Below are 23797 nucleotides of genomic sequence, written 5' to 3'. Positions count from 1 at the left end.
GTTCACCATCCAAGAGAGTTTTTCACATTCCTTGGACTGGAGATCGCAGGCATGAAGCGGCTGGATCCTGACTCTCCACCACTGCCGGAGTATCTCAAAGAGGGCCTCGAATTTGTAGCAGCAGAATTCGAATGCAGGCCTATTGCTCCGCCGTTCGAGTAATCACTGTGGTAACCATCACTGAATAATGGTCCCTCACTGTAATTCATCACAAACGACTCATTTGAAGAGTTGGAATTGTTGTATCCCATTCCCTTCTCTTGCTCTAACTGCTCCTTTGCACCCTTGGTACGCAGTCTGTAGACGTAAAACATGATGGCTCCATACGCAACAGCTCCAACGGCAGATCCAGCAACAATTCCTGCAATCTTGCCGCCTTTGACAGTGACGGATCCAGACTGCGTTGATTTTCCGCTGTACGAGTCCATGGATCCCAGTCCACTGTCACTTCCGTTGTCGTTACCTTGGTCAGAATTAGCGCCTCCGGTACCACTCTCACCAGTAGAGGCAGTTCCAGTTCCAATAACTCCCAACAATCCACTCAAAGGAACCTTGCTGTCAATCAATGCTGCAAGGGAGCTCTCGGCATCGTTAGGGTTGTGATAGATCTTGGAAGTAGTGTTACTGATCTGGTTTTGCAACACGTTGATGTGGTCTTGGGCGAAGTAAACTTCAGCAACGGTGATGATGTAGTCAACGTCAGCAGAGGAGTATGGAACCAGTTGTTTCACAAACACTGATGACTCGTTGACTCCAGGATTTGGATAAGTCAAAATTGATGGCAAGTACTCAAAGATCTGAGCTGAAGAGTAAGAACTCTCACAAACAAATGGATAGTTGAGTTCTTCCTTAAAACCAATAGTGATCAGTTCGTAATCTGGAGCAACATCCTCAACATCAACCGGTGCGATTGCCTTTGGCAACGATGACAACGCACTGCTTGGGGAAGAGCTGGTTGTACTCTGCGTAGAGTCCGAAGCAGACGTTGGCTGTTGGTAGACTATGCTTGTAGGTAACCACGCTGGTGCAGTAGTGGTGGTACCTGTCGAACTCTCTGACGACCATGTTTGCGCTTGGCCAGTCTCGGCAGTTTGTGCAGATGTTGCGGATGTAGAGACAGTGTCACTTGGGTAGGTTCCAATAACACCTGCAGATGTTGCAGACGAGCTTTCCTCCGTAGTTGTTCCAGACAAATTGGAGGGCTCGGTCGAAGCATCTGCGGTACTTGTTGATGAACCGGCAGAAGAGGTCAGGGTGTCGGCCGCTGTTCCTGTAGTGGATGAGGGTGAGGTCGTGGAGCTTTCTGGATTGGTGGCAGCGAATGTACTTCCCAACAGCGTAGACGAAACACTTGTGCTGGAAGTCTCGCTTTCTGTAGAGCTCTCAGCAGTTCCAACCTCGCTCGACAACGAAGAGGTTGTGGAACTTTCGGCTGCTGTGATGCTGCTTGCAGTGGAAGACGATTCTAACGATGCGACGGTCTCAGAACTACTTGAGGAAGCAGTGCTCTCCAAAGCTGCTGCAGACGTCGATGTTGAACTTGGCTCCACGGTGGAAGCCAAAGACGACGAAGTAGGCAGCAAATAGTTTGCGAGGGATCCTGTGGATGACGTCGAACTTGCAGAGGAACTTGACACAGATTGGTCTTCAATAGTGGTGGCTGCATTCACAGGAGTAGTAGACGAGCTCGATGTAGATTGAGTAGCAGAACTAGATGTTGTCAACGAACTGACAACAGGGCTAGTCGAACTTGAGGCGATGTCTGCCGCTGTTGAAAGAGTTTCAATGCCCTCTGAGCTTGTTGATCCTTCGGTCGTAGAGTCTTCATTTGGTAAAGGCGTGAACGTTGAGGAAATCGAATTCTCTGTTGGCGTTGGAGTGACTGAAGAAGATGAAGGAACGAAATACGAACCGGTCGGAGTAGGTGACTCGGTAATATCAGAGTCCGTTGAAGCTTCGGTGAGAGCAGCAGTGCCCGAGTCTTCACTCGTTGAACTGTCTTCCACCACATGTGGCTCAGGAGTAGGAGTAATGGAAGAAGCACTTTCGCTAGAAGTTGTAATCTTACCAAGTCCTGATGCTGTCCATGTTGGTGTTGTCGACGAGCTGCTTGCATCAGCTGTTGTCTCCTTGAATTTCGTAGCGCCACCATACCTTGAAGCAGTTTGGGTTGGTGTAGACGATTCGGACGAAGATGTAGGAGACACGCTGTCCTGCTCCGGCGAAGACGTAGTTGTATCTGAACTGTCGGTCGCCTCCGAATTTTCAGAGCTGGTAGTCGACGATTCTTCTGATGAGGAAGTAGTATTCTCCCCTGTAGAAGTAGAGGAGCTGTCTGGAGAAGTTGAATCCTCTCCCGTGGTTGTAGATGTTGGAGCTATCTTTTCCGCAGCTACGCTAGCAGATGTGGACGACGTTGAATCTAATGCAGTGGTTTTGCCCGTGTTGACGAAAGCACCCGATGCATATCCGGTTGTTGAGCTCGACGAAGTCGTAGAACTACTTGAAGATGTTGCATCTGCTGGGGTCGTACTCGAGCTTGAATCTGTCGTGGAGTCTGTTGTGCTCGAGCTTGAACTTGTCTCCGTCGAAGAGTCTGTGTTACTGGAACTGGAATCTGCTTCAGAGGAAGAAGCTGTGATGCTCGAGCTAGTCTCTGTTGATGATTCTGTCGTGCTCGATGAAGCGTCGGTGCTGCTTATGCTCGACGAGCTGGAGTCTGATGAAGCTTCTTCTATTGCGGCAACATAAGGGGCTGTTGAGCTAGAATCTGTTGACGAGCTCTCTGCTGTGGAAGTTATGCTGCTAGAGGAAGATGGCTCCGGACTGGACGAGCTTGAGTCTGCGGTTGAGCTGCTGCTTGCGGAATTGGTCTCGGAATCGGTCGTTTGCGAACTTGAGCTTGATATATCATCAGTGGTTGACGAGCTGGTATCAGAGTATGTTTGGGATGCTGCGGCAATTGATGATGACTCTGAAGGCGTAGCCGTCTCGGAAAGAGAGGACTGAGAGCTAGATGAGCTGGACGAGCTTGAGCTGTCCCACGCCGTGGGTAGAGATGCGAAATCCGTCGATTGGAAAGCATTTTCATAAATATCGGGCGAAGAGCTAGAAGAGCTCTCCGGCACGGGCGAGCTGTAATTCGAATATAACGAATCTCGAATCTCTTTCTTGTTCTCTGTGTCTGCTCTCTTGAGTAGTTTCCCTATTTCCTTGTTTGAGAAGACGGATGGCAAGTAAAGTGCGTCCACCATGGTGGATATCACCAAAAGAAGAACAATGTTTGGTAACTTGACCATATTTTCAGATTATAATCGATGCAAGTGAGGGAATAGAAACGAATGGAAGGGTATCAACTTTCTTTGAAGTGGTAAATGAATAAAGGACTGACTAATTTGAGTAATTTAAAGTGGAACGGTGTTTTCAAGCGAGGAACGAAAACTGTGTTGGTTTGACTAAGCGTGTCTGTTGTAGAGTAGTATCCATATACACCAATTCGATGGACAATACTTGGTTGTTTCGTTGAGGGAAACAACTATAAATTCACAACACAAGAAATCTCTAAACAAATCTTTGAAGCTTTTACAATTTGTCCTCCCCTTTCAGGCCATTCGTGGATACAAAAAAGTCGTGCGAGGCACGGATGCGCTTTTGTTATGGTAAAAAGTTTCAACTAAATTCTCAATTGATGACTACCAAAAATAGGTTGCGCGAGTTTGTGCAGATCAAATGCGACATGCTACGGTTTGAGTTTTGCTCGGTTTAATATGTACCAGTTAACTACTAGATAGTTGTAGCTTTGATTCTTGTTTTCCCACCAAAGGTACACACACACTCCCAGCCCCAAATTGCTACGGTCTAGATTCCGCGCTTTGAAAATCTTAAAATCACGACTCTGGGTTTTACACGACAGACATAACAATAAGGGTTTCAGATCTAGCATTGGCAAGATATCCGAAAGGGAGATGCTACGGGCTGAAACAAAACCCGAGAGGGGTATGGAATAATGCCAAAAGCGAGACAAGACGGTACAGCGCTTTGGTAGTGTGGATAAGTGGGAGTGCTTCTCAGCATGGCCATTGGCACCTGTTGCTGGCAACAACGGGAATTTCCGCCCCAGGGAATTTAATGCCGTACGCTCCTTCCCCTTTTGAGACGCGTCAGCAAACATTCCTTTTTGATAGAATTTTTGCTTGTACGATGGGGTTATTCATGTTATTTTTCCTGGGCGGTGCACCGGGGTTGTTCCAGCGTCGATTCCACAGACCGACGCGACGCAACATTTTTTGGAATTAATCTAAACGTAATTCTTTAGCATGTCGGATTACACTTCTTTGAAGGCCCAGCCACCAATTCCGGAGCCATTTGAGGACGAGGACGTGTTCATTCAGCCGGATGCGGCTAGCCCCACTCCTGCTGCTGCTCCATCCGCCCCTGCCAAGCCAGAACCTCTTCCAGGAACGACAGCGGGGACAAGTTCCGACAACTCAGCCAAGTCAAAAAAGACTTACTCGGGAGGCCTGTTCTCCCTCAATTACTACAGAAAGTACTTTGATCTCGAAACGAAAGACTTTTTCAAAAACTGCTTGAGAAGCCTGAATCCATTAATGTCTGTTCCGGAGGAGGAGTTTAGAGAAGTTGGTGATCTTTATGGATCCGTTTGGATCACAGCTACGTTGGTTTACCTGCTGTTTTTCTGTAACTCCTTTGCAGAACTGATCAGCGAATGGTTCCTCGGAAACAACAACCTCGGTATCAACTATTTCAAGATGATTATCACCTCCATCAATTTGCTGTACGGATACATCGTTGTGATTCCCGCATTGCTGTATGTGATTTTGAGATTCTACTTCAAAGTTGTGATGCTGATCCCGCTCACAAAACTGGTGTCCATTTACTCGTACTCGAACATCATGTGGATTCCGGCTGCCTTTTTGAGTATATTCCGCGGCTTGTTGATCAACCACCATGTGCTGGACACAGCTTTGAAATGGACATGCATCGGAATCGGCTGCTTGCTCAGCGGTTTGAGCATTGCTGTGAAGCTGTCGCAGTACTTTGGTACAATCTTTGGACAAGAGGAGAAAAAGCAATCCACCGTGGTTCTGGGTTTATTGGTTTTGGCCCACTTGGGCTTCTCGCTGGCTGTTAAACTGTGTTTCTTCGGCGATTTATAGAGCGACAACATGAACGACGATGATCCAATGCCCTGTAAACGATTAACCTTGTCCCACTCTACCTTACAACCGGTGCTACCAATCGGGGCCACCATTGCGAAATAAAAACTTGGTCGTGCACCGACGCCAAAACCTTTTTCGAGATCGAACAAAGTTGTCGATAAATTGTGTGTCGTGAAAAATTAAAGCTCCGTTGGTAGTTATCACGATTTGTTTGTGAACCATCTCGCGACTGTATCTTGTGTCATTTGAAGGTAAGTACGGCGACTTGCGGGCTTTGTTTGGCCGGCTGTTTCCTGCGGTTTTGAGGAGCTAACATGGTAGAAAATGTCTGACGAAGTTCCAGAAGTCAAAGTTCCAAGAGCCAGACGTTTTATCAAGCAGCCTGATGCTAAGGCTAAGAACGCGAAGATTTCCGAGCTCAACAAGGACCTCGACAAGTTCAACAAGGAGATCGAAGCTCTGAACAAGCAGATTGAAATTACCGTGACGCCACAAGATGTTCAGGACGAGAGAAAGAAGTTGAACACCGAGCTGAGTGCGGTCATTAAGCAACAGTCTGAGATCAAGAACAAGAGAAACTTGTTGGGTGAGCAGATTAGAGCTATTGATAGCCAATTGAAAAAGAAGATTAGTGATTTGCAGGCCCAGACCTCCAAGAACAGCTTCAAGAACGTCGAGGAGATTGACAAGAAAATCAACCAACTTGAGGATTTGATTGGCTCTGGATCTTTGAAGCTGGTTGACGAGAGAAGATACGTCAAGGAGATTTCTTCTTTGAGAAAGCTCAAGAAAGACTTTGGTTCTACGGAGCAGCTGCAAAAGTCTGTTGACAACGACAAGCTCAAGATCCAGGACTTGAAGAAGAAACAGGCTGCTATCTCTAACAAGGAGGTTCAAGCTCAGTTCGAGACTATCACCAAGCAGTTGGACACTTTGAGCCTGAAGAACAAGGGTGTTCAAGACAAGAGAAAGGTGCTCTTTGACAAGAGAAAGGCCTTGTACACCAAGAAAGACGGTATTTATGCGGAGATCAACAAGGTCAGATCCGACTTTGATGCTCAGCACAAGAAGTTTGTCGCTGACTTGGAGGCCGAGCGGAAGAGAAGAGAGGAGGAGGAGAAAATCTACAACTTGACTTTGAAGAAGAAGAGCCTTGAGACTGAGATCGAGACCTTGAAGGAGACCTCCAAAAGACCGGCCTACACCCACGAGATCTCGTTGGTGGAGACTTTGCTGGCCCATTTCGACCCTAGTTACGTGAGAGCCGAGAAGGAGCCACTGGAGGAGTCGAAGGTTGCAACCAACAGCGGAACGACCCGTAAGATTGAGATGCCAGAGAATGCTGTCATCATCAAGAAGGAGCAGGAGAACTTCTTCAGCGGAACCAATGCCAAGAAGGGCAAGAAGAGCCAGGGTAAGAAGCAATCGTCCAAATTTGTGATCGACCCTGATGTCATTGTCCAGCTGTCTGAGCTTTCTGTTGCTCTGCCAACGAAAGCTGAGGAGGTCCCAACGACTATTGAGAGTCTGAAGGCCAAGCTGGAGGGCTTCAAGTCCAAGCAGGACGACAAGACCAAAGAAAACGTGGCCAAGGCCGAGGAGAAGGCAGCTAAGTTGGAGGCAGAAATTGCCAAGATTGATGCCGAGATCGAGGAGGAGGCTAGAACCAAGGTGGTCAAGGCTGAGGCTGAAACTAATTAAACTTGGAGCATGGTCAGTAATCAGTAGGCATTTTCTATGTATAAAGATTAGATCAAAGCAACTTGACTTAGAATTTCAGGCAGACTTGAAATCTTGAAATTTCATCTGCCTCACCGACAAAAAAAAAGAACGAAAGAAAACTGGGATTCGGGCTGTGTCGGTAAGGCAATATAAACTAAACGTAGAATACCCATCAAGGAAAAAAGAAAAAAAAAAGAAAGAGATAAGCTTGACCTTACGAGTGAAAAACTTTCAACTTGATTGAACTTACAAGAGTGATTAGTCGGAACTGCTGTATTATACAAAATCCAAGACTATCTGTGGTTTTTTTACCGTTCAAATTCCATTCTTGTACTTATTGAAACGCTCTCAAAGCGTCAATCACTCCAACATTGGCCGTTGCAGATATTCCCAAATCAGTGTCAACTCTAGGGTTATTGGGTTCATCCCGTCTCGAGACAGATTGGACAACCGTGCCTGACACTCGACATCCTAATCTCAAACTTGAAATGTGTAATCTCACTCGAGATATCGTTTCAAATGAAAATCCGCCAGAACTCCCCCGACAAACACAGCCAGCTTTCGCCAGTGGGTCCGCATTCCCAAAATCCATATCCACCAACACCCCCACGCAACCTCAATCGGATAGATCCACGCTTGGCTATCCAGAAGGACAGTCCAAATGCTTTGGTTTAACAATTAAACAGTCCTCGCAAATGTCTCCGTTTTTCTACAAGGACCTCAAAGTGCCCATCATAATGTACAGATGTTTCACTTTCCTGGACCAGGAAACAGGATACGATAAAGTTGGCATCTTCAGACTGTCTTCGGTCAAGTCTGAAATTAACAAGCTCGAGGAAATGTTCAACATACAGGGCGACGTCGATCTTATACATTTGGATCCCAAACCCAGTCTGCATGCCGTCACTACGCTTTTTAAAAGATGGCTCCGGTCGGGAGAAAGAATTTTGAACGATGAAGATTGCAAACAGCTTTCAAGCCTTATAAAATTATCAGACGTGCCCATCAAAATCAGAGAGTTTAATTCCGTTCTTAAAGCTCTACCATCCGAAAACTACCAGATACTCAAGTGCTTGTTCATCTACCTGGACAAGGTGCTTCAGTACCGTGAACAAAATAAAAATTCAATCGAGAGTTTGGCAATGTTGTTCAGTGCAAACGTTACCAACGACCCAACAGGTCAGCATGTCCCAATCTTGACCGAGTTATTGGTTAATAGAGAAGCGTACTTTCTTTCGTAGTGCTTCACCTGGTTCGGCCGCGAATGATCCCGTATAATACATGTACTTTTTAACTAATTTATCCAATGCGTGACTTATATATTACTGACAACCTCCTTGGACGTAAACACGTCGTCTCCGACCTCGATCTCCCTAGCGACTCCAACGTTCCGTCTTCTTTTCCGAATCACGTTCTCGATGAACGCCTCACCGGCTTTGTAGGAGGACCTCACCAGCGGTCCTGACGCGCAGTATAAAAATCCCATATCCAAGGCAACGTTTTTCCAGTGCTCGAACTTCTCTGGAGTAACATACTCAACCACCTTCATGTGTCTCTTTGTTGGTCTCATGTACTGGCCAAATGTGACAACATCCACGTGATTCTCCCTAAGATCTTTCAAAGTCTGTAACAACTGCTCCTCGGACTCACCAAACCCAAGCATCAAAGAGGTCTTGGTCACTAGCTCTGGGTTCGTCTCCTTGGCAGTCCGCAACACAGCAAGCGACTGTCTATAAGTGGCACGTCTATCTCTGATATGTGGAGTCAACGCCTCCACAGTTTCCATGTTATGGGCAAAAACGTCTAACGGCGACCCAGCAAGCACCTTGGTCATCTCCAGGTCTCCACGGAAATCTCCAGACAGACACTCGACCAGGATTTGGGGTGCCTTTTGCTTAATTTTCTCCACGGTCGACCGCAAGTGGTGTGATCCTCCGTCTGGCAAGTCATCTCTGTCAACAGTCGTTAGAACCACATACCCAAGTCCCCATCTGCTGATGGCCTCTGCTGTGTTTTCTGGCTCGTTTGGATCCAAAGGTCCCGGGTTCCTGTTTGTCTTCACAGAACAGAATCGACATCCTCTCGTGCACGTATCTCCCATTAACATGATAGTAGCCGTGGCCTCGGACTTCTTTCCTCCCCAGCACTCGCCAATATTCGGACATTTGGCCTCCTCACAAACAGTAGCAAGTTTCAGCTCCCTCACATCGTTCTTTAAAGCGTGGAAACTCTTACCCTTGGGGATCGGAACCTTGAGCCACGATGGCAACCGTGCGTCCGGGTCTTTCCTGGCAACTTCCAGCGGATCAACAAACATATCTTTGGCCTTTCCGCTAACAAAATCATCAAACGATGGGCCCTTGTTCAGTTTGTCAGTGAACACTGTCACCCGTCTCCGTCTCTTTTTAGGAGGAGAAATAATGGACTCGTCATCACGCGTCTTTCCTGTCTCCGCAGCGCTAGGAACCGACGCAAGAAACCGAGCACCCGCCAATCCAGGCCTCAAGCCCGCTTGAACCAAATTCTTGCACAACACCATTCGGTTTCTGATACAAAGTTAAAAGAGGTGCCAATATCTAAATATTTTACAATTGACTTCAACCTTGCTTATATAATCAGAGTTTTATTGGGCAAAGGATGGCTCGACTCCGAGATTTTTTTACTTGCACTACGGTTTCGGTAGCATGCTGATTTAATTGATATTAATATAACTGTCTACCTCTGTAGCTGTATCTTATGCAAAGGAGGAACCTGTTGAGACTGCGTCTTCTCAGAAGAAGGATCCGATCCATTTTGCTTCTTCTCTTGCGCAAGAGCAACGACTTGGGCCATAAGTTTCTGGCACTCCGCGTCGTCGTACTTGTTCAGCCAGGGATGGGGCAAAAGCTCAGCATAACCAGGCCGTTTGTTGGGATTCTTGTTGAGACACAAGCTCACAAAATCCCGGGCCTCTTTAGAAAAGCGATCGTCTGGCAAAGTTGGCGGCTCTCCGTCAACTATAGCACTGAGTTGCGAAAAAATGTTGTCGTATGTTTCCTGTGGATAAGGGTAACTTCCCTTTGCGATCTCTAGAATTGACAGTCCTAGAGACCAGATGTCGGATTGGACGGAGTAGGTTGCGTCGTCTGGCGTCAGCGACTTGATTCTCTCCGGTGCCATGTAGGACTGGCAACCGATATTTGTTCTAGCGAGAGAAGCCACAAGGTTCCCGCTGACTCCAAAGTCACACAATTTGACCTTTCCGTTCTCACCGACCAAAATGTTTGTTGGTTTGACATCCCTATGAATTATGTTGTGTTCATCCTTCAGTTGCTTAAGACCCTTCACCACGCATTTTGTGGCGTAGGCTAATTCCGGCTCGTTCAGTCCGCTGCCATAGATCTTGTCTAGAGAACCACCTTGCATGTACTCTATGCACATGTAAACGGCTCCCTCCACGAAGAATGCGCCATAAAAATCGACAATACAGTCGCTGGCACAACTATGCAACACCTCGAGCTCCATAAGAATTTGCCTAAACTTCGAATCATCAAGCTCCAAACGCACCTCTTTCATTGCCATGATTATACCCGTAGGCTTGTGCAACACTTTGGAGACAATACCGTAGTTTCCGCGACCAAGCTCCTCCAAGAACTCGATGTCGTCGTAGGAAATTCTGAATGATGATCCATTAGAGAAATCAATTCCCTTGGAATGCACTGAAGCCTTGCCTGCAAAGTTCAAAGACCCCGACTTGATGTCGACGTATTTGGCATAGTTGGCAAACATACCAGATGGCTTTGGTTGGGCTTGTGGCAGGTTCAAGTTTGGCTTTGCCCTGGCACCAGATGCGGCCGACTTGCTGGCGGAAGGAATACTAGGGGCGCCTCTCTGAGGCAGCATGTTCTGTTTGAGTTTGTTCAAGGAATTATTGCCTGCAGCCGGATTAGTTGGTTCACCAAGTGAGCCGAAATCAAGCTTCATGCCCCTTCTTTGGGAAAGGGATGTTTTTCTGTGAATGGCAGTTGCTCCATTAGCCTGTTTTGCAGTTTGAGACTCCGCACGGAGAATAGTATCCAACTCGTCGGCCAGCACCGAATCCGGTGTTTTAGGAAGCGGTTTTTCCTTTGCTGTGATGGAATCGGCCGACTTTGTTGCATGTCCACCGAAAGGGCGGTCGACGGCATCGTTTGAGACTTTGAAGCTATGTGCGCGGCTTCTAGACTCCACGGGACTTCTCTCTTCAGATTCCGACTTCTTTTTCGGCAACCGGAAAGAAGTCCGTCTCATAAGACCTTCAGAGGAAGGGGCAGCTTTTTGGTCGTCTGAATCCAAAAATGACCCACCATTCGCAGTGAGGTCTTCGTTGCGCGGAGTAGAAGGCGTGCTTAAGATTGGAGAGCTGACGCCTATGGGACTAAAAATTTCATCATTACTTTGTTGTTGCTGTCTCTTGGCTTGGAACGCTAATAATTTTGCTTGGGCATTAGGATTCATGCCCCTGTTATGGATGCTTAGATCCTGCAATTTGGAAGATATATCGTTGCTATCAGCCATGTTGCAAGGAACGGGGATTGTATAAGGAACGTAGGGGTTTTCGGAAATCGTTTGGCTAGCGTTGCTAGGTCGCGCGTAAAAAGATGTTCGTGACAACTTTGCAGGAGTGGCGAATGAGACAGCAGTCTTTTTGCCCTTCGGCGCGGACTTGAATTGAAAGTTCAACAATCGGAACAGATGTGAAGGAGTAGCTCTAAAGCTCTAAAGTCCTCAATCTTGTAGTTTCAGAAACCTCTTTCACCGGGTTGGACAGCGGCGATTTTCTTAAGAATTCGTAATGTTGCGACTTTTTTTCCTAGCTTGATAAAAGCTTTTTTTTATGGCCGGTGCAAATTTCACACCTACTGTACCAGTCGACCCGCGAACGAAAAAAAGTGAGCTAAGCTTTGCGGAGACTGCTTATAATAATTACACCGATTATAACAATAGGAATTCACCAAGATTTTCCTGGATCAGGCGATGAGGGTGTAGCAAGACAGAATGGATTAATATATAGGATACAGAGCCAGCTATAAATAACAAACTTTATGACGACACATTTGGATGAGGGTCACCATCCCTAGCATCTCCACAGAGTCCTGGTACGTGGTTGCTAAAAATAAAAATCAGAAATGTCCGATTCGACAGTCAATAGCTCTAACGGCGCTATTAATTGTTCTGGGATGTTTAATCAGGTGAGATGTATTGATCTGGTTAAAAGTTTTCGCTATTACATCACATCATATTGTGCAAAGTGCCTACCGGAAACAATAAAATCCGAGCCTGGTGTCGGTAGATGCAAGTTCTTTCTCTTTGCTGCATCCCCCTTATCACCCGCTCAATAGATCCAAATGCACAAGAAGGCCACTTTAGGCGTAACTGCCGTGATTTTCGATGTTGGTTAAAGGTCCCTGAAGATCCAACTCGTTTCGGAGCAATACCCCTCCGCTCCGACGCGTCGTTTGTCCCTGATCGGAAATACTTTTTTATCTCTGTTCTATAAATAATGTCGTTCCAATTTGAGAACCTTCCACCTGAACAGCTTCAACTGCAAGTCCCTGTTTACATTCTCAAGGGACAGACTTCTGTGCCTCGAAATGGGCTGCTTGCCATTTTTAACGACAAGTTTAACGTACAGTATTATGAAGTGTACAATGGCCATTTCAAAGCAATGATCCACTTGGGACCGGGTGTCAACTCTTTGGTTCTCCAGCATGTGGACGGGATTTGGATGAACGGTCAACCTGCGTTTCCCAAAGACGCACCATCCGTTTATGCAGAGTCCAAAGTCAAGATCAATTACAGCCCGATTCAGGATGACCGACTCGTCCCTAAAATCCATCTGTGCGTATTGGTGGCTCGGGATTCGCCTCATTTGTTTGACTGCCCTCAAGCGAAGATGTTTGAAGGGAACGGACTCGACGTCGCAATCAAAAAACTCCGCATGGGGGGCAGAATCATGCAGGCTTTTACCCAGGATGACATGTACCTTGAGCATTTCGGATCAAGAAGCTTCCGTTTTATCGAAGAACACACACGCACCACCATCAGCTACTTTGAGGAACAACGCGGAGTGAAAAGGGACGAAATTAAGATCCATGTCATCCCGTGCAACAGAACCGTTGCGGAAATACGAAACGCAGACTATGCACAGCAGAATAGCAAGGCCAAAAAAGCCGGGGAGTTGTTCAGTATCGCAATGGACAGTCTTGTCAAATATGGCGGTCCCTTCAGCGACCAGTCCACCAACTCAATTCCTGCAATGGCTGCCGTGATGATTTTGGATGCACACTGGGATAAGTCCCAAAATCTAATTCTGGGACATGCTGCATTAGGGGGAGGGTCTGACAGAATCAAGTTAGCCATTTTCGGCTCACATGGCCTTCATTCGTGGCCAATGAATCTAGAATCTTTACACAGAGCATTTACCGATACAACTCCCATCAGCACCAATGAGGTTGCCAATGATTGCAACCAGTGTGGAACAGCTTGGGAATGCTTCACGTTGACATTGGGAGCATTCATGCACGAAATTGGACACTTGCTTGGGTGTCCGCACCAGAGAAACGGAGTGATGCTCCGAGACTACCTGACCATGAACAGAAAGTTCTTACCCAAGGAAGCATATTGTCAAAGAACTAACCGGTCAGAATGGGGTCCGGTCCCAACTTCGCAAGAACCGGGTTGGCACAGGCTCGACAAAATCCGGTTCTTGTACCATCCTGCGTTTGCCGTTCCATCTGACTTTTATGTGGACTCGTTCAAGCCACGTGCGTTCCAGGTCAACCAGGGCATGAAACTTCCACAAGACATGATTAGTGAAATATCTGTCGTGACCATTGATAAAGACACTTTTGACCTGGTTGCTCCTTCGGGACTTTATCTGGTCGAATTCATCACGGGAGAGTTCCCGGATCTGCATTACGAGTTCCTGCCGGTGTTTTTACAAGGCCAGGGCTGTCAGGGCGGTGTGCGCATATCCATTTCGAGTGTTGAAGCTCAGCTCAAGACCAAAAAGCCAATCAATCTTCGGATCCTGGCTCGCGGATTCATTCAAAAGGATATCAGCGACATCCGCAAGTTGCTGGCTGAACTGAGCACTCCGGTGATGGTCCAAGGTGGCTCGTTGGCGTTGACCAAGAGCGAGCCATATGGTGGGTCTAATGGCCGCGACGTCATGGTCAGCTTCCCCGACAAGAACATCAAGGGATTCCAAGTCACGCACGGCTTAGCCCTGGATGGGATCCGTGTCTGTTTTGAGGACAACAGCTACGTTGATTTCGGTAACTTCAAGCATCACCATACCGATTTCTGGCTACAAAAAGACGAAGTTGTCACTGGCTTCAACGTCCGATGCGGAGCCTGGGTCGATGGAATTCAGATACTTACCAACAGAAAGACCAGTCCGATGCTTGGCGGCGGCGGGGGTGGAGTGCGGCAGTTCTTGATCCCGCAAGGACGCAAGCTGCAGGGACTTTATGGCAAAATGGAAAGTTGGTGTATTAGCGTGGGCTTTTTATACGGCTAGGTCCATTAAAAGTAAGCACTTGGTTTATGTACCATAGCTTCGATACATGACGGAACAAAAGGTCGAGTGTCAGCCAGAGGCACCTGTAGTCCAGATGGGATATTGTTGGATGTGAAGAGATAGTTTTGCGCGATTGAGTCTGGCGTTTCCAGTGTCTGGAAGTTGATGCTGTTGTTCAGTTTGTCAAACTTTGCATGGAGAACCCGCAAGAAGCCCACTACCATGACCAAGTTTTTGTGGAAAGCGGGCGGGAATGTTGGCTGGGAATACTGTTTCAATAAATTGAGGTCCTTTTTCCATAGTTTTCTCTCCTTGAGGTTGGAACTAGTCACCTTGATATGCAGCTTGGATCGTATCACAGACTGTTCGATGCTGTTTGCAAGTGCGTACTTGACAAGTCCCAAAGAGATTCCAAGCTCATTCTTGTTGTAGTACGTCAAACTGGTATAGTAGCAGAACAGAACCTCGATGAACTGTATCCATGTCTTGATCTGAGGCGACGTTTTGCTCAAGATTGCGCATTCGTTATAGATGAAGATCAGAATCCGAACATACAGGTTCAGTTTATCCGGAAGCTTATCGAAATCGCCGAACCGTGCCTCGATCTCCTTGTCTGTTGTGTAGATGTTTTTAAAAACCACGAGCAATTGCACCAGCACCAGGTTCAAGTGGTAAATATTGTCAAAACTCGAAGAATGCATTTCGGAGACCTCGTCGCGCAACTCATTGGCCAATCCGAACGCGCTCTTGAGCAAATTCGAAGACCGTTTCCAGGCATCATCGGTGATAGTTTCCTTGTTGTAGCTCTCTTCAAGGGCCTCCAATGTAAGTATATGGTACACCTGCGAGAGACTTATCGATGCGACGATAATCTCGTCATAGGCGGTCCAAGTAACTGATTTGGGCCCTTTATACTGTTTCCAAGGAACTCCCTCGTAGATCTGTAGTCCCTTGGCCAATTGGAGCAGTTCTTTGACCGTTTTGGCGCTCTTCTCTGAATGAGTATCGTTGACAATGGTAAATAAAGCATCAATTAACTCGTGCAAGTTGTTGGCCGAATTCATCAGATGCGTAGAGCTAATAGCATCTCGAAGCTCGTTGATCTTCGCGGGAGTTTGCAAACGAACGTCACGGCGCGGAAGAATTATATCCTCCTTCACCAAACACATTAAATCTAAGAAATTTAAATTATCGTCTAATATTATGTATGCACCGCCCTGGACGGTAGCCAGCAAAAACCTATTTGCCATACAACAAGGCGAAAGATTGTTCAAAGTCAGCAATAAGGTCGTCGATGTTCTCGATACCAACACTGACTCTGAGAAGATCCGGAGTGACTCCCGAGGCCTTCTTCTCCTCATCAGAAAGCTGTTCGTGAGTAGTGGTCCATGGGTTGATGATCAAAGACTTGGAGTCTCCAACATTGGCCAAGTTAGAGAACAGTTTGAGGTTGTCGACAAACCGAGGACCGCTCTCCTTGAATTGGTCGTTCGAAGGGTTGTCGACTGGCTTCACACCAAAGGAGAGCACAGCTCCGAATCCGTTGATGAGATATTTCTTTGCGTTCTCGTGGTATTCGTGAGACTCCAATCCCGGATAAGAGACCCACGAAACGTGTGGAGACTTCTCAAGGTACTTGGCCAGCTTCAAGGTGTTGGATGCGTGTCTTTCTCCTCTGAGTGCCAAAGTCTCGAGTCCTTGCAAAAGCAGGAACGAGCCAAATGGATTCAGAGTTGGACCAAAGTCTCTAAGCAGCTCAATTCTCACGTGCAGGATGTAGGCAAGGTCGCCGAGGACGTCGTTCAGAATGATTCCGTGGTATCCCTCGGCAGGCTTGGAGAACTGCGGATACTTCTCTGGCCAGTCTTTGAAGTTGAAACCGTTATCTTTGGTCACGTCTTTGTAAACGACGACTCCTCCAATTGTGTTTCCGTGGCCACCAATCCATTTGGTAGCAGAGTGGACAACAACGTCGGCTCCGAGATCGAGCGGCTTACAGAAGTAACCTCCCGCTCCGAAAGTGTTGTCAACCACCACAGGAATACCCTTGGAGTGTGCAAAGTCGATGATCTCTCTAAAGTCGGGCACATTGTACTTTGGGTTACCAATGGACTCCAAGTAGATGGCCTTGGTTTTGTCGTCCACCAAGTGTCTGAAACCTTCAACAGAGTCACCCTCGGCGAATCTGGCCTCAATTCCCAGTCTCTTGAAAGTGACCTTGAATTGGTTGTAGGTTCCTCCGTAGAGGAAGGAGGTGGAGACAATATTGTCTCCAGCATGAGCCAAAGCTCCAATAGCCAAGAACTGGGCAGCCTGGCCAGAAGCTGTGGCAACGGCAGCAGAACCGTTTTCCAAAGCTGCGATTCTCTTCTCAAACACGTCTGTGGTAGGGTTCATCAATCTGGAGTAAATGTACCCTGGCTCTCTGAGCCCAAAAAGATCTGCTCCGTGCTTTGAGTCACGGAAAACATACGACGAAGTAGAGTAAATTGGGACTGCTCTGGCACGAGCAGCTGATTCTGGCTCCTCCTGGCCAGAATGAACACACTTGCTATCGAAAGAAAGGGCTGGGTGTTAGCCGTTGCTGTTTAGTTTTACTTACATTGAGACATTTTTAAATACTCTCTAAGCGAAGCGGATTTTGTCCTTATTTATACCACGGGTGCCTCAGGCTCGGTGGCCGCTAAATGCGCAGCCATGTGATGGTTTTCGGCTTCTTTTCATCGAAAGGTGGGGCAATTCAGGCGGCGTATTACTCAAACATGATTCGACTTTTGGTCATAGCACGTGACTTTCTTTTCTGGTCCCCGGACAATAAAAATTTTAGATTCAAACCTAGATATTCTTATGTAATACAAAATTGTGCCAATGTATCTAAACAAGCCAAAACCTCTGCACCACGACTGCGATATGTGTTGTAGGATTTTCCGTTCCCCTTTTTGTTCTTTGTTTTCCACTTGACACATTCAGAGCCTTATTTTTTTCCCCCTTTTCTCTTGTTCAAGATCTTATCTTAATTTGACACGATGGTTACTCTTTCCAGCTCCTCTACCACTACCAGATACATCCAATTACTCTTTGGAATCATTCTCCTTGGTCTATCTGGCAAGATTATCAACGATAGAAGCTCTCTGACCTCTCTTGTCAACGATCTGCAGGAGCTGTACAATAGCACCGACTCCAGCTCTTCAATCTCCAAAAGGGATTACAGCGAGCCTTCGCTGAATATTGACACCACTTGGAAGAAGTCTGCTATTGTTCTTGCTTCGGCCTGCACCTCGGTCGGCTCCAACACTGCCAACTATGCTTTCCCAAAGCTCTTCACGTCAAGAAACACCAACCAAAATACCCAGGCTGTGCTCTGGAAGTCTTCAGCCTTCCGCACTTTGTCCAAGTCGGCCTCTGACTTTGTTGGAAAATCTGCTGTTACCGTTTCCAAGTCTCAGACATCGTACTTGACTTCGCTTCTTGGTAGCGAGGTGACTTCCCATGCTTTGTGGATCGTCAACGTCATTATGCAAATCAGTGAGTACGGATCTCAGTCCTGCTCCAATGTCGAAGGTTTGCTCACTGCTTACAACTTGACCTCCGATCTTGCTGACTCGATCTTGTCCAACTACTACAACCTCCCTGACAGCAGCAACTCCACCTCCCTCGATAGTGAATTAGAGGAAGAGATCCAGGAATTGTTATCAGGTGCCAACTCCACCCTTGCTAATGAGACTATCTCCGAGTTGCTCGACTCCTACGCCAGCAACAACATCACTACCTCGGAGTTGCAATCCACTCTGCTCCTCAAGTTGGCAAACAATTGCAAGCTGAAGAAAGCCTCTATGGCTCTCTCCATTTTGGTTATTGTTGCCTATGTTGCCTCGAGTGCCTTTTTGTCCGCCAGTGCTGTTTCTTTCTCCAACAAGTACAAGAAACAAAAATCCCAGGTCGCTCAAAAGACACAAGAGAAGGAAGCCAAGAAAAACCAACCTGCTCCGGAAGGTTCACAAGAAAATGAGCAGGAGACACCAAAGAAAGAAGATGAAAAAGAGGACCTGGTTCACTTTGTTTATCACTCGGACTGGTTGTTCCCTGATGTCGCTTTAGAAGAAGAACTGGCTTCTTACTTTGCCTAGGTTATTTTCGTTTTTGCTCGATGCTGCTTCAAATCGTTTAGTTCATTTTTTTATTTGTATGATTATTAAATATACAAATCCAATATTTCTTAAATGGCATATTCGAGCAAATGAGCTAATCATGAAGAGACACAAAAAGAGCCAGGATGAGCAAAGAAACATAGATCGATCAGATCATGACCACAATGATGATCCATGACATTATTGCAACCCACTTTGCAATTCCTGATTTTTCGTTTTGTCCCCTAGCTTCGTTTTCAAGGGCTTGGGCAGTGAACAATGAACCACTGGTCTCGCTCGAAGCAGAGCTGGTCCAGGTAGTAGCGCTGTTTGCCCAAACCAAACAAGTGCTTTCGGTGACAACAGAGGTGACTGTCACAGTTGGTAGTGTTGCTTCACTGGTCTCGCTGGTAGAGGTCGATTCCGTGGAGGTGGTTGCAGCCGTTGAAGTGGCTTCGCCGGACGAGGTCGGGCTTGTCGTTGGAGTTGGGGTTGCAGGAATCGACCAGGTTGTGCTACTAGTCTCTGGAGTGACTGTCGACACCACGGTACTTGGATAGTGGGTCGACACCAAAGTTTGGTAGCCGGTAGTTAGGCTGAGAGAAGAAACAACCTCTGTATCCCAAGCGATATATGTTGCGGTGACAACTTCCTTCGAGTACGAAGTCTCAAACTCAGTCAAGTAATGAGTGTTGTAACTCGTAAAGTACGAGTACGAAGACTCCACGAACGTCGACTCCAACGTCTCGTACGAAACATCCAACGAAGTCTCGTTGAAATACCCTGTCGGCGTCGCAGTCACGGGGACTGTGTAGAAGGAGGTGACGGTCGGTCCCACAATGAGAGTCGATCCAGTACTGGCATCAATAGAGGTGGAGACTTCTGTGTCGACCAAAGTGACAGTATTAGTGTAGGTGACGACAAGGGCGACTGCAGTGGTGGTGGAGATATAGTAAGTGTTTGTGGAGGTCTCACCGACCACTGTTGTCACGACATACTCCGAAGTGGTAGTAGGAAGCTCCTCCGTGGAAGTTTCTTCTGTTGTAGGTGAGACTGAAGTTGTAGGGGTGGTGAAGGTAGAAGTTTCCGGAGTAGCAGTTGTGGAAGTGGAGGTGGCAAGGGTAGGAGTTGAGGTGGAGGTGGTTGAGGTAGTAGTTGGGGTAGAAGTGGTTGAGGTAGTTGTTGGGGTAGTTGTTGAGGTAGTTGTCGGAGTAGTGGATGTGGTTGAAGAAGTGGAGGTTGAAGTTGGGGTAGTGGATGTGGTGCCCGGAGTGGTTGACGTGGTGGTTGGGGTACTGGATGTGGAGGTTGAGGTTGAGGTTGGGGAGGTTGACGTAGAAGTCGAAGACGACTCAGTGGTGGATGCCTCTGAGGTGTCGGTGTTGATGGTTCCTTGTAGGGAAGAAGCAGTGGTGATCAGCACACATCCGTCACAAGAGAAATCAGGGTTATACTTGAGGTCAGAAGGGGAGACGGGGGGCGCGGGAACTTACTCTGGTGGTATAAGCAGAAGCCAACTGGCTTGCCACAAGGACAACGGTATATGTAGACAATCTCATCAGAAATCAAATGCCTGAGGGTTAATCAAACAAAGGACAAGAAAACAAAGGAAATTTGGAAGTGATCCTTCTTTTTTTTCCCTTCTTTGCCCAACTGTGATTTCCCGGGTAAATAAAAAAGTTTATACATTAAATTAATTATTTGTGACCCTTTGTTTCTTCCAAAGCTTTATCTAAGCTTTTAAGCAAAGTGCTCCACCTGGTGTTATCGCCAATCTTTTCGGGTAAAAATTCGGTATCCCCAAGAGTGAGCGGTTCTTTAGCTTCTTCGTCGTCAGAGTCATCCGAGCTGTTGTCGAAGTCACTGTCATCGAACTCGAGCCCAATGTAGGCACATATTGCTTCCATGGCGTCTTCCCAACCAGTGACATTGAAGATGCTTGCCCGCTTGCCCCCGTTCGCCATTTCTGGAGACGTACTGATTTCGATGAATATATTTCTCGCGGTAGGAAGATCTGCAAGTCCGCTTAAAGAGGATGCTGATAGAACCACCGTTGTGATATCCTGGTCTTTGTGACGCTCGTCTGTTTCGAGGATGTTATTCAGAGTAGAGCCCAGCATGGAGTCTTCTTCCCAATGGGCCTTTGTTTCGTCTGCAGTCGGGGTGATGACCTGCAGTAAATTCTGGTACTCGTCCACCTTATTGAGCAACAGCTCCTTATCGTCGCCGTCGTCGCTCGCCAACATCTCTAGGGTGTCCAGCACCTTAGATCCCAAGTTCAAATGGAGCGAGGACGTGAAAACCATGGATATATCGATCTTCACCATGGACAAGCTGCGAACAATGTTTTTGATCGACACGAGCGAGTGCGGCGACGGAGTCAGCTGGTTCACCACAATCACCATTTTGGACGGCTTGTGGCCAAAGTCCAGCGAATTGATGGTGCTTTCATAGAACCGCGGGTTCACTCCCTTCCGTGGAGGCCGTGTTTCCTTGGAATCTTCGAACTGAAGCACTGGGTAGAATTCGTCTTCCTTCACTGTGGATGTGATCAAACCGCTAGGGAACTCTGTGTTGAGATTTGCAAGCGCAACGCCCCATTTCTCCACCACCTCAGAGTCACTGCAGGTAAGGTGTATGGTTGCGTTCGCGGTCTGGAACTTGACTACCGTTGGCGAAGGGATCTCGGAGGTCAAGGACTGATCTATTGTTAGTTTTCCGATCCGGCTGGCGTCGAGATCGAGTGTCAGGAACATCCGTTCAAACAAATAGCAATAACACTCGTTCCACGAGATGCCGTCCTGACTGAGCCGAAGCTTGTCCAAGAGCCTCAGGTCGCCGAAAGAATCGATCATCGGCTTGTCGAACTTGATAGACTTCATTTTCTGTTTTTGCACCAGAACCAGTTCGCTCAGAAACTTGGACCGCAGCAAGTAGATCGGGAACTCGCTGGTCCAAGCGCTCTGGATCTTGGACCCATCGAAAGCAGAGCTCGAGAGCGTTTCCGGGTCAAACGGCACCCCCACAGACACCGAGGAGATGATTGAAGAAACGGCCGAGATCGACGATCCTCGCGACGGTTTCTTTGCGTGTCTGTGCGGAAGTATCTCTCCTCTGGGAGTCCAGGGATCGCCTTTGGCTCGCTGAAGCACGCGCGGCGACGAGTTCGCCGAGCTGTTTTGCGATCCGGGTTGTCGGAAAAGTGGTATGCTATGTATAGGTTCTGGTTTCTTCATTGGGACGGTGAGGATATTGGTGATCAGTTGGTCGGCTATTGTCTGGGACGCCGGCACTGCTTTCACGCTGCTCGAACATTTGGGACAGCTGGGAAAGTAGTTTGCAACTGACGGCTCCGAGGGAGGAATCTTGGCTGTGTTAACAAACTCCATCTCGAGAAGCAGGCATTTTTCGTGGCTGCTATGGGCACACACCAGTTCGATAACGCCCTCAGGGTCTGTGGCCTCTGGGTTATACAGAAGCATCGACAAGAGCGGCAAGTCGCAGAACACACATCTATCATGGAGCGATCCTTTCCGCTTAGACTCGGGCGATCCCTGGATGGACGAGTTCGGTGTGTCGCGCGATCTGGGCGATCTGTTTGATTCCTGGAGCCGCGGCGGAGGCAGAGGGTTCGCCGGCTTTGTTGTTCCTTTGTACTTGGGTTTGGGGGACGTGGTAGGGTCCACGACGGGTGCCGCGGTGCGTGGAGATCCAAAACTCAGCTTCTCTGTGAGCTTCCCGAGCTTCTTCGAGAACTCGGCGTGCGAGGGAGAGAACATCGGGGCCACTGGTGGGGGCGGGTTCTGGATCTTGGCGGGCGACATGAGGGTTTCTTTGCGGTTTTTGCGCGGTTTCGATGGCGATGAGCGGGGCGAGGACGCAAATGATTTCTCCAACGAAGACGTCAGATTGTCCAGCGACTCGGCGCCCAAAAGCCCACTCGCATTCACGTGGAACTTCTTAGTAGAATCCCCCACCTTACTCATGCTGTTAGAGAGAAGGCTGGAAGCGATCTAAGGTCAAATATTCTACTTCGTGAAACTGTGAATAATTAGGTGTTTCAAATATAAAGCGACTACGAAAAAAAAGTCTGATGAGGCTGCACAGCCTGAATATTTTAAGGTACAAAGGTACATATAAACGCATTAAGATATCGGAAACTCATGAACGGAAGCAAAGCTTAGAGGGCCTCTTGGAGACTCAGGACACGCGGGAGATTGTCGGCATCGTCGGGATAGGTGTCTGTTGCCGGAGCGTCGCCGCCGCCGCTGGAAGCCTGGGCTGTGCGCTCTATCGCGTTCTGGCTGGGCATGAAGATCACCTTTGCATTTGAGTTTTCTGCCATCTTTTGCATGGCGTCTAAATACCGGATCTGCATGGCTGCCTTGGAGGCCAGAACATCGGCGGCCTTTCTCATGAGCTTGGCGCTCTCGACCTCGGCTCTGGCCTGGATAATCTTGGACTCTCCGATTCTCTTGGCTTCAGCTGCCATCGACAGCGAGTTAGAAACACCTGGCGGCAGACTGAAGTCCTTGATCAGCAAACTTTCGACCTTGACACCCCAATTGGCTGCCGGCTCTGCAATGATCTCCTCAATGGACTGGGCAATCTCCTCTCTTCTCTCAATTGCGTCTTGCAAATTCCGTGCTCCGAGCACCTGTCTGAGAGTGGTTTGAGTTCTTTCTCTGAGCGAGTCTTCGATGTCGTAAACCGTGAAGAATGCCTTGTGGGGCTCGATCACCTGGTAGTACAACACACTCGACAAGGTGATGGAGACGTTGTCCTTGGTGTAGCAGGTCAAAGTTGGGATCTGCATGGTTTTCAAGGTGATGTTCGCATGGTGCAACTTCTCGCTCAATGGGTTGACTTTGGTCAATCCCGGGTCAACAGACTTGTACAGCTGACCAAACTTGGTAATAAGACCGACATTACCTTGATCAACGTTTCTGTACGGGTTAGGGAAGCAGAAGCAGCACGGAATGGCACCGAGGGTTCCAAAACACGAACCAACAGTGTCGACCAAGGACCCGTACCAGCCATTGGTTGGGGTATCCCACTCGAATGCATACGAGGCCTGGAAGTCTTCTCTGGCCCTTGGCTGTTTTGTGATCACGGGGCCTGTTCTGCCAGAGCTCTTGGGCTTCACAAAATCTTGGTCAGCCTGGAAGCTGTCATCCGTAGGGATGTTGTTGAGGTTATTATTTTCGTAAGGGGTAGTCATTGAT

The 23797-nt window shown here is 47.8% G+C and overlaps 26 protein-coding genes across 26 annotated transcripts; 15 read left to right on the top strand and 11 right to left on the bottom strand.

Annotated features, from left to right (window-relative positions):
- Window positions 1-2: 2 nt before the first annotated feature.
- OGAPHI_002739 (uncharacterized protein) lies at window positions 3-3299 on the bottom strand (the record flags this gene model as incomplete). The annotated part of the gene is made up of 1 exon (XM_046203642.1): window positions 3-3299. One exon carries the CDS (start codon window positions 3297-3299, stop codon window positions 3-5), a length of 3297 nt encoding a protein of 1098 aa, XP_046063398.1.
- On the top strand, window positions 313-603 carry OGAPHI_002743 (uncharacterized protein; the record flags this gene model as incomplete). Its single annotated transcript, XM_046203646.1, has 1 exon — window positions 313-603. The coding sequence occupies one exon, from the start codon at window positions 313-315 to the stop codon at window positions 601-603; it is 291 nt and encodes a 96-aa protein (XP_046063402.1).
- Window positions 779-1587, top strand: OGAPHI_002742 (uncharacterized protein; the record flags this gene model as incomplete). Its single annotated transcript, XM_046203645.1, has 2 exons — window positions 779-809; window positions 1154-1587. The coding sequence occupies 2 exons, from the start codon at window positions 779-781 to the stop codon at window positions 1585-1587; spliced, it is 465 nt and encodes a 154-aa protein (XP_046063401.1).
- Window positions 1759-2751, top strand: OGAPHI_002741 (uncharacterized protein; the record flags this gene model as incomplete). The annotated part of the gene is made up of 1 exon (XM_046203644.1): window positions 1759-2751. One exon carries the CDS (start codon window positions 1759-1761, stop codon window positions 2749-2751), a length of 993 nt encoding a protein of 330 aa, XP_046063400.1.
- OGAPHI_002740 (uncharacterized protein) lies at window positions 2800-3009 on the top strand (the record flags this gene model as incomplete). The annotated part of the gene is made up of 1 exon (XM_046203643.1): window positions 2800-3009. One exon carries the CDS (start codon window positions 2800-2802, stop codon window positions 3007-3009), a length of 210 nt encoding a protein of 69 aa, XP_046063399.1.
- A 1017-nt stretch (window positions 3300-4316) lies between the features above and the next one.
- On the top strand, window positions 4317-5177 carry OGAPHI_002738 (uncharacterized protein; the record flags this gene model as incomplete). Its single annotated transcript, XM_046203641.1, has 1 exon — window positions 4317-5177. One exon carries the CDS (start codon window positions 4317-4319, stop codon window positions 5175-5177), a length of 861 nt encoding a protein of 286 aa, XP_046063397.1.
- Window positions 4895-5272, bottom strand: OGAPHI_002737 (uncharacterized protein; the record flags this gene model as incomplete). The annotated part of the gene is made up of 1 exon (XM_046203639.1): window positions 4895-5272. One exon carries the CDS (start codon window positions 5270-5272, stop codon window positions 4895-4897), a length of 378 nt encoding a protein of 125 aa, XP_046063396.1.
- Window positions 5273-5504: 232 nt separating this feature from the next.
- OGAPHI_002736 (uncharacterized protein) lies at window positions 5505-6881 on the top strand (the record flags this gene model as incomplete). The annotated part of the gene is made up of 1 exon (XM_046203638.1): window positions 5505-6881. The coding sequence occupies one exon, from the start codon at window positions 5505-5507 to the stop codon at window positions 6879-6881; it is 1377 nt and encodes a 458-aa protein (XP_046063395.1).
- Window positions 6882-7390: 509 nt separating this feature from the next.
- On the top strand, window positions 7391-8143 carry OGAPHI_002735 (uncharacterized protein; the record flags this gene model as incomplete). The annotated part of the gene is made up of 1 exon (XM_046203637.1): window positions 7391-8143. One exon carries the CDS (start codon window positions 7391-7393, stop codon window positions 8141-8143), a length of 753 nt encoding a protein of 250 aa, XP_046063394.1.
- Window positions 8144-8217: 74 nt separating this feature from the next.
- Window positions 8218-9441, bottom strand: OGAPHI_002733 (uncharacterized protein; the record flags this gene model as incomplete). Its single annotated transcript, XM_046203635.1, has 1 exon — window positions 8218-9441. One exon carries the CDS (start codon window positions 9439-9441, stop codon window positions 8218-8220), a length of 1224 nt encoding a protein of 407 aa, XP_046063392.1.
- On the top strand, window positions 8687-9418 carry OGAPHI_002734 (uncharacterized protein; the record flags this gene model as incomplete). Its single annotated transcript, XM_046203636.1, has 1 exon — window positions 8687-9418. One exon carries the CDS (start codon window positions 8687-8689, stop codon window positions 9416-9418), a length of 732 nt encoding a protein of 243 aa, XP_046063393.1.
- A 176-nt stretch (window positions 9442-9617) lies between the features above and the next one.
- OGAPHI_002732 (uncharacterized protein) lies at window positions 9618-11438 on the bottom strand (the record flags this gene model as incomplete). The annotated part of the gene is made up of 1 exon (XM_046203634.1): window positions 9618-11438. One exon carries the CDS (start codon window positions 11436-11438, stop codon window positions 9618-9620), a length of 1821 nt encoding a protein of 606 aa, XP_046063391.1.
- Window positions 11439-12414: 976 nt separating this feature from the next.
- On the bottom strand, window positions 12415-12759 carry OGAPHI_002731 (uncharacterized protein; the record flags this gene model as incomplete). Its single annotated transcript, XM_046203633.1, has 1 exon — window positions 12415-12759. The coding sequence occupies one exon, from the start codon at window positions 12757-12759 to the stop codon at window positions 12415-12417; it is 345 nt and encodes a 114-aa protein (XP_046063390.1).
- Window positions 12424-14445, top strand: OGAPHI_002729 (uncharacterized protein; the record flags this gene model as incomplete). The annotated part of the gene is made up of 1 exon (XM_046203631.1): window positions 12424-14445. The coding sequence occupies one exon, from the start codon at window positions 12424-12426 to the stop codon at window positions 14443-14445; it is 2022 nt and encodes a 673-aa protein (XP_046063388.1).
- On the bottom strand, window positions 13062-13442 carry OGAPHI_002730 (uncharacterized protein; the record flags this gene model as incomplete). The annotated part of the gene is made up of 2 exons (XM_046203632.1): window positions 13062-13261; window positions 13334-13442. The coding sequence occupies 2 exons, from the start codon at window positions 13440-13442 to the stop codon at window positions 13062-13064; spliced, it is 309 nt and encodes a 102-aa protein (XP_046063389.1).
- OGAPHI_002727 (uncharacterized protein) lies at window positions 13971-17144 on the bottom strand (the record flags this gene model as incomplete). Its single annotated transcript, XM_046203628.1, has 4 exons — window positions 13971-14186; window positions 14478-15640; window positions 15753-16992; window positions 17103-17144. 4 exons carry the CDS (start codon window positions 17142-17144, stop codon window positions 13971-13973), a joined length of 2661 nt encoding a protein of 886 aa, XP_046063386.1.
- Window positions 15649-16902, top strand: OGAPHI_002728 (uncharacterized protein; the record flags this gene model as incomplete). Its single annotated transcript, XM_046203630.1, has 1 exon — window positions 15649-16902. The coding sequence occupies one exon, from the start codon at window positions 15649-15651 to the stop codon at window positions 16900-16902; it is 1254 nt and encodes a 417-aa protein (XP_046063387.1).
- Window positions 17145-17471: 327 nt separating the features above from the next.
- Window positions 17472-18572, top strand: OGAPHI_002725 (uncharacterized protein; the record flags this gene model as incomplete). The annotated part of the gene is made up of 1 exon (XM_046203626.1): window positions 17472-18572. One exon carries the CDS (start codon window positions 17472-17474, stop codon window positions 18570-18572), a length of 1101 nt encoding a protein of 366 aa, XP_046063384.1.
- Window positions 17817-18292, bottom strand: OGAPHI_002726 (uncharacterized protein; the record flags this gene model as incomplete). The annotated part of the gene is made up of 2 exons (XM_046203627.1): window positions 17817-18098; window positions 18215-18292. 2 exons carry the CDS (start codon window positions 18290-18292, stop codon window positions 17817-17819), a joined length of 360 nt encoding a protein of 119 aa, XP_046063385.1.
- A 169-nt stretch (window positions 18573-18741) lies between the features above and the next one.
- OGAPHI_002724 (uncharacterized protein) lies at window positions 18742-20131 on the bottom strand (the record flags this gene model as incomplete). The annotated part of the gene is made up of 2 exons (XM_046203625.1): window positions 18742-19938; window positions 20066-20131. The coding sequence occupies 2 exons, from the start codon at window positions 20129-20131 to the stop codon at window positions 18742-18744; spliced, it is 1263 nt and encodes a 420-aa protein (XP_046063383.1).
- Window positions 18749-20149, top strand: OGAPHI_002723 (uncharacterized protein; the record flags this gene model as incomplete). The annotated part of the gene is made up of 3 exons (XM_046203624.1): window positions 18749-19120; window positions 19394-19474; window positions 19541-20149. The coding sequence occupies 3 exons, from the start codon at window positions 18749-18751 to the stop codon at window positions 20147-20149; spliced, it is 1062 nt and encodes a 353-aa protein (XP_046063382.1).
- Window positions 20150-20269: 120 nt separating this feature from the next.
- Window positions 20270-22558, bottom strand: OGAPHI_002721 (uncharacterized protein; the record flags this gene model as incomplete). The annotated part of the gene is made up of 1 exon (XM_046203622.1): window positions 20270-22558. One exon carries the CDS (start codon window positions 22556-22558, stop codon window positions 20270-20272), a length of 2289 nt encoding a protein of 762 aa, XP_046063380.1.
- Window positions 20667-21026, top strand: OGAPHI_002722 (uncharacterized protein; the record flags this gene model as incomplete). Its single annotated transcript, XM_046203623.1, has 1 exon — window positions 20667-21026. One exon carries the CDS (start codon window positions 20667-20669, stop codon window positions 21024-21026), a length of 360 nt encoding a protein of 119 aa, XP_046063381.1.
- On the top strand, window positions 21612-22589 carry OGAPHI_002720 (uncharacterized protein; the record flags this gene model as incomplete). The annotated part of the gene is made up of 3 exons (XM_046203621.1): window positions 21612-21675; window positions 21793-21904; window positions 22049-22589. 3 exons carry the CDS (start codon window positions 21612-21614, stop codon window positions 22587-22589), a joined length of 717 nt encoding a protein of 238 aa, XP_046063379.1.
- Window positions 22590-22752: 163 nt separating this feature from the next.
- Window positions 22753-23793, bottom strand: OGAPHI_002719 (uncharacterized protein; the record flags this gene model as incomplete). Its single annotated transcript, XM_046203620.1, has 1 exon — window positions 22753-23793. The coding sequence occupies one exon, from the start codon at window positions 23791-23793 to the stop codon at window positions 22753-22755; it is 1041 nt and encodes a 346-aa protein (XP_046063378.1).
- OGAPHI_002718 (uncharacterized protein) lies at window positions 22949-23796 on the top strand (the record flags this gene model as incomplete). The annotated part of the gene is made up of 2 exons (XM_046203619.1): window positions 22949-23231; window positions 23339-23796. The coding sequence occupies 2 exons, from the start codon at window positions 22949-22951 to the stop codon at window positions 23794-23796; spliced, it is 741 nt and encodes a 246-aa protein (XP_046063377.1).
- Window position 23797: the final 1 nt, after the last annotated feature.

This window comes from Ogataea philodendri, assembly GCF_020536065.1.
Source record: "Ogataea philodendri strain CBS6075 chromosome Unknown scaffold1, whole genome shotgun sequence".
NCBI classification, from domain to species: domain Eukaryota; kingdom Fungi; phylum Ascomycota; class Pichiomycetes; order Pichiales; family Pichiaceae; genus Ogataea; species Ogataea philodendri.
This window is presented reverse-complemented; position numbering and strand designations above follow the sequence as displayed.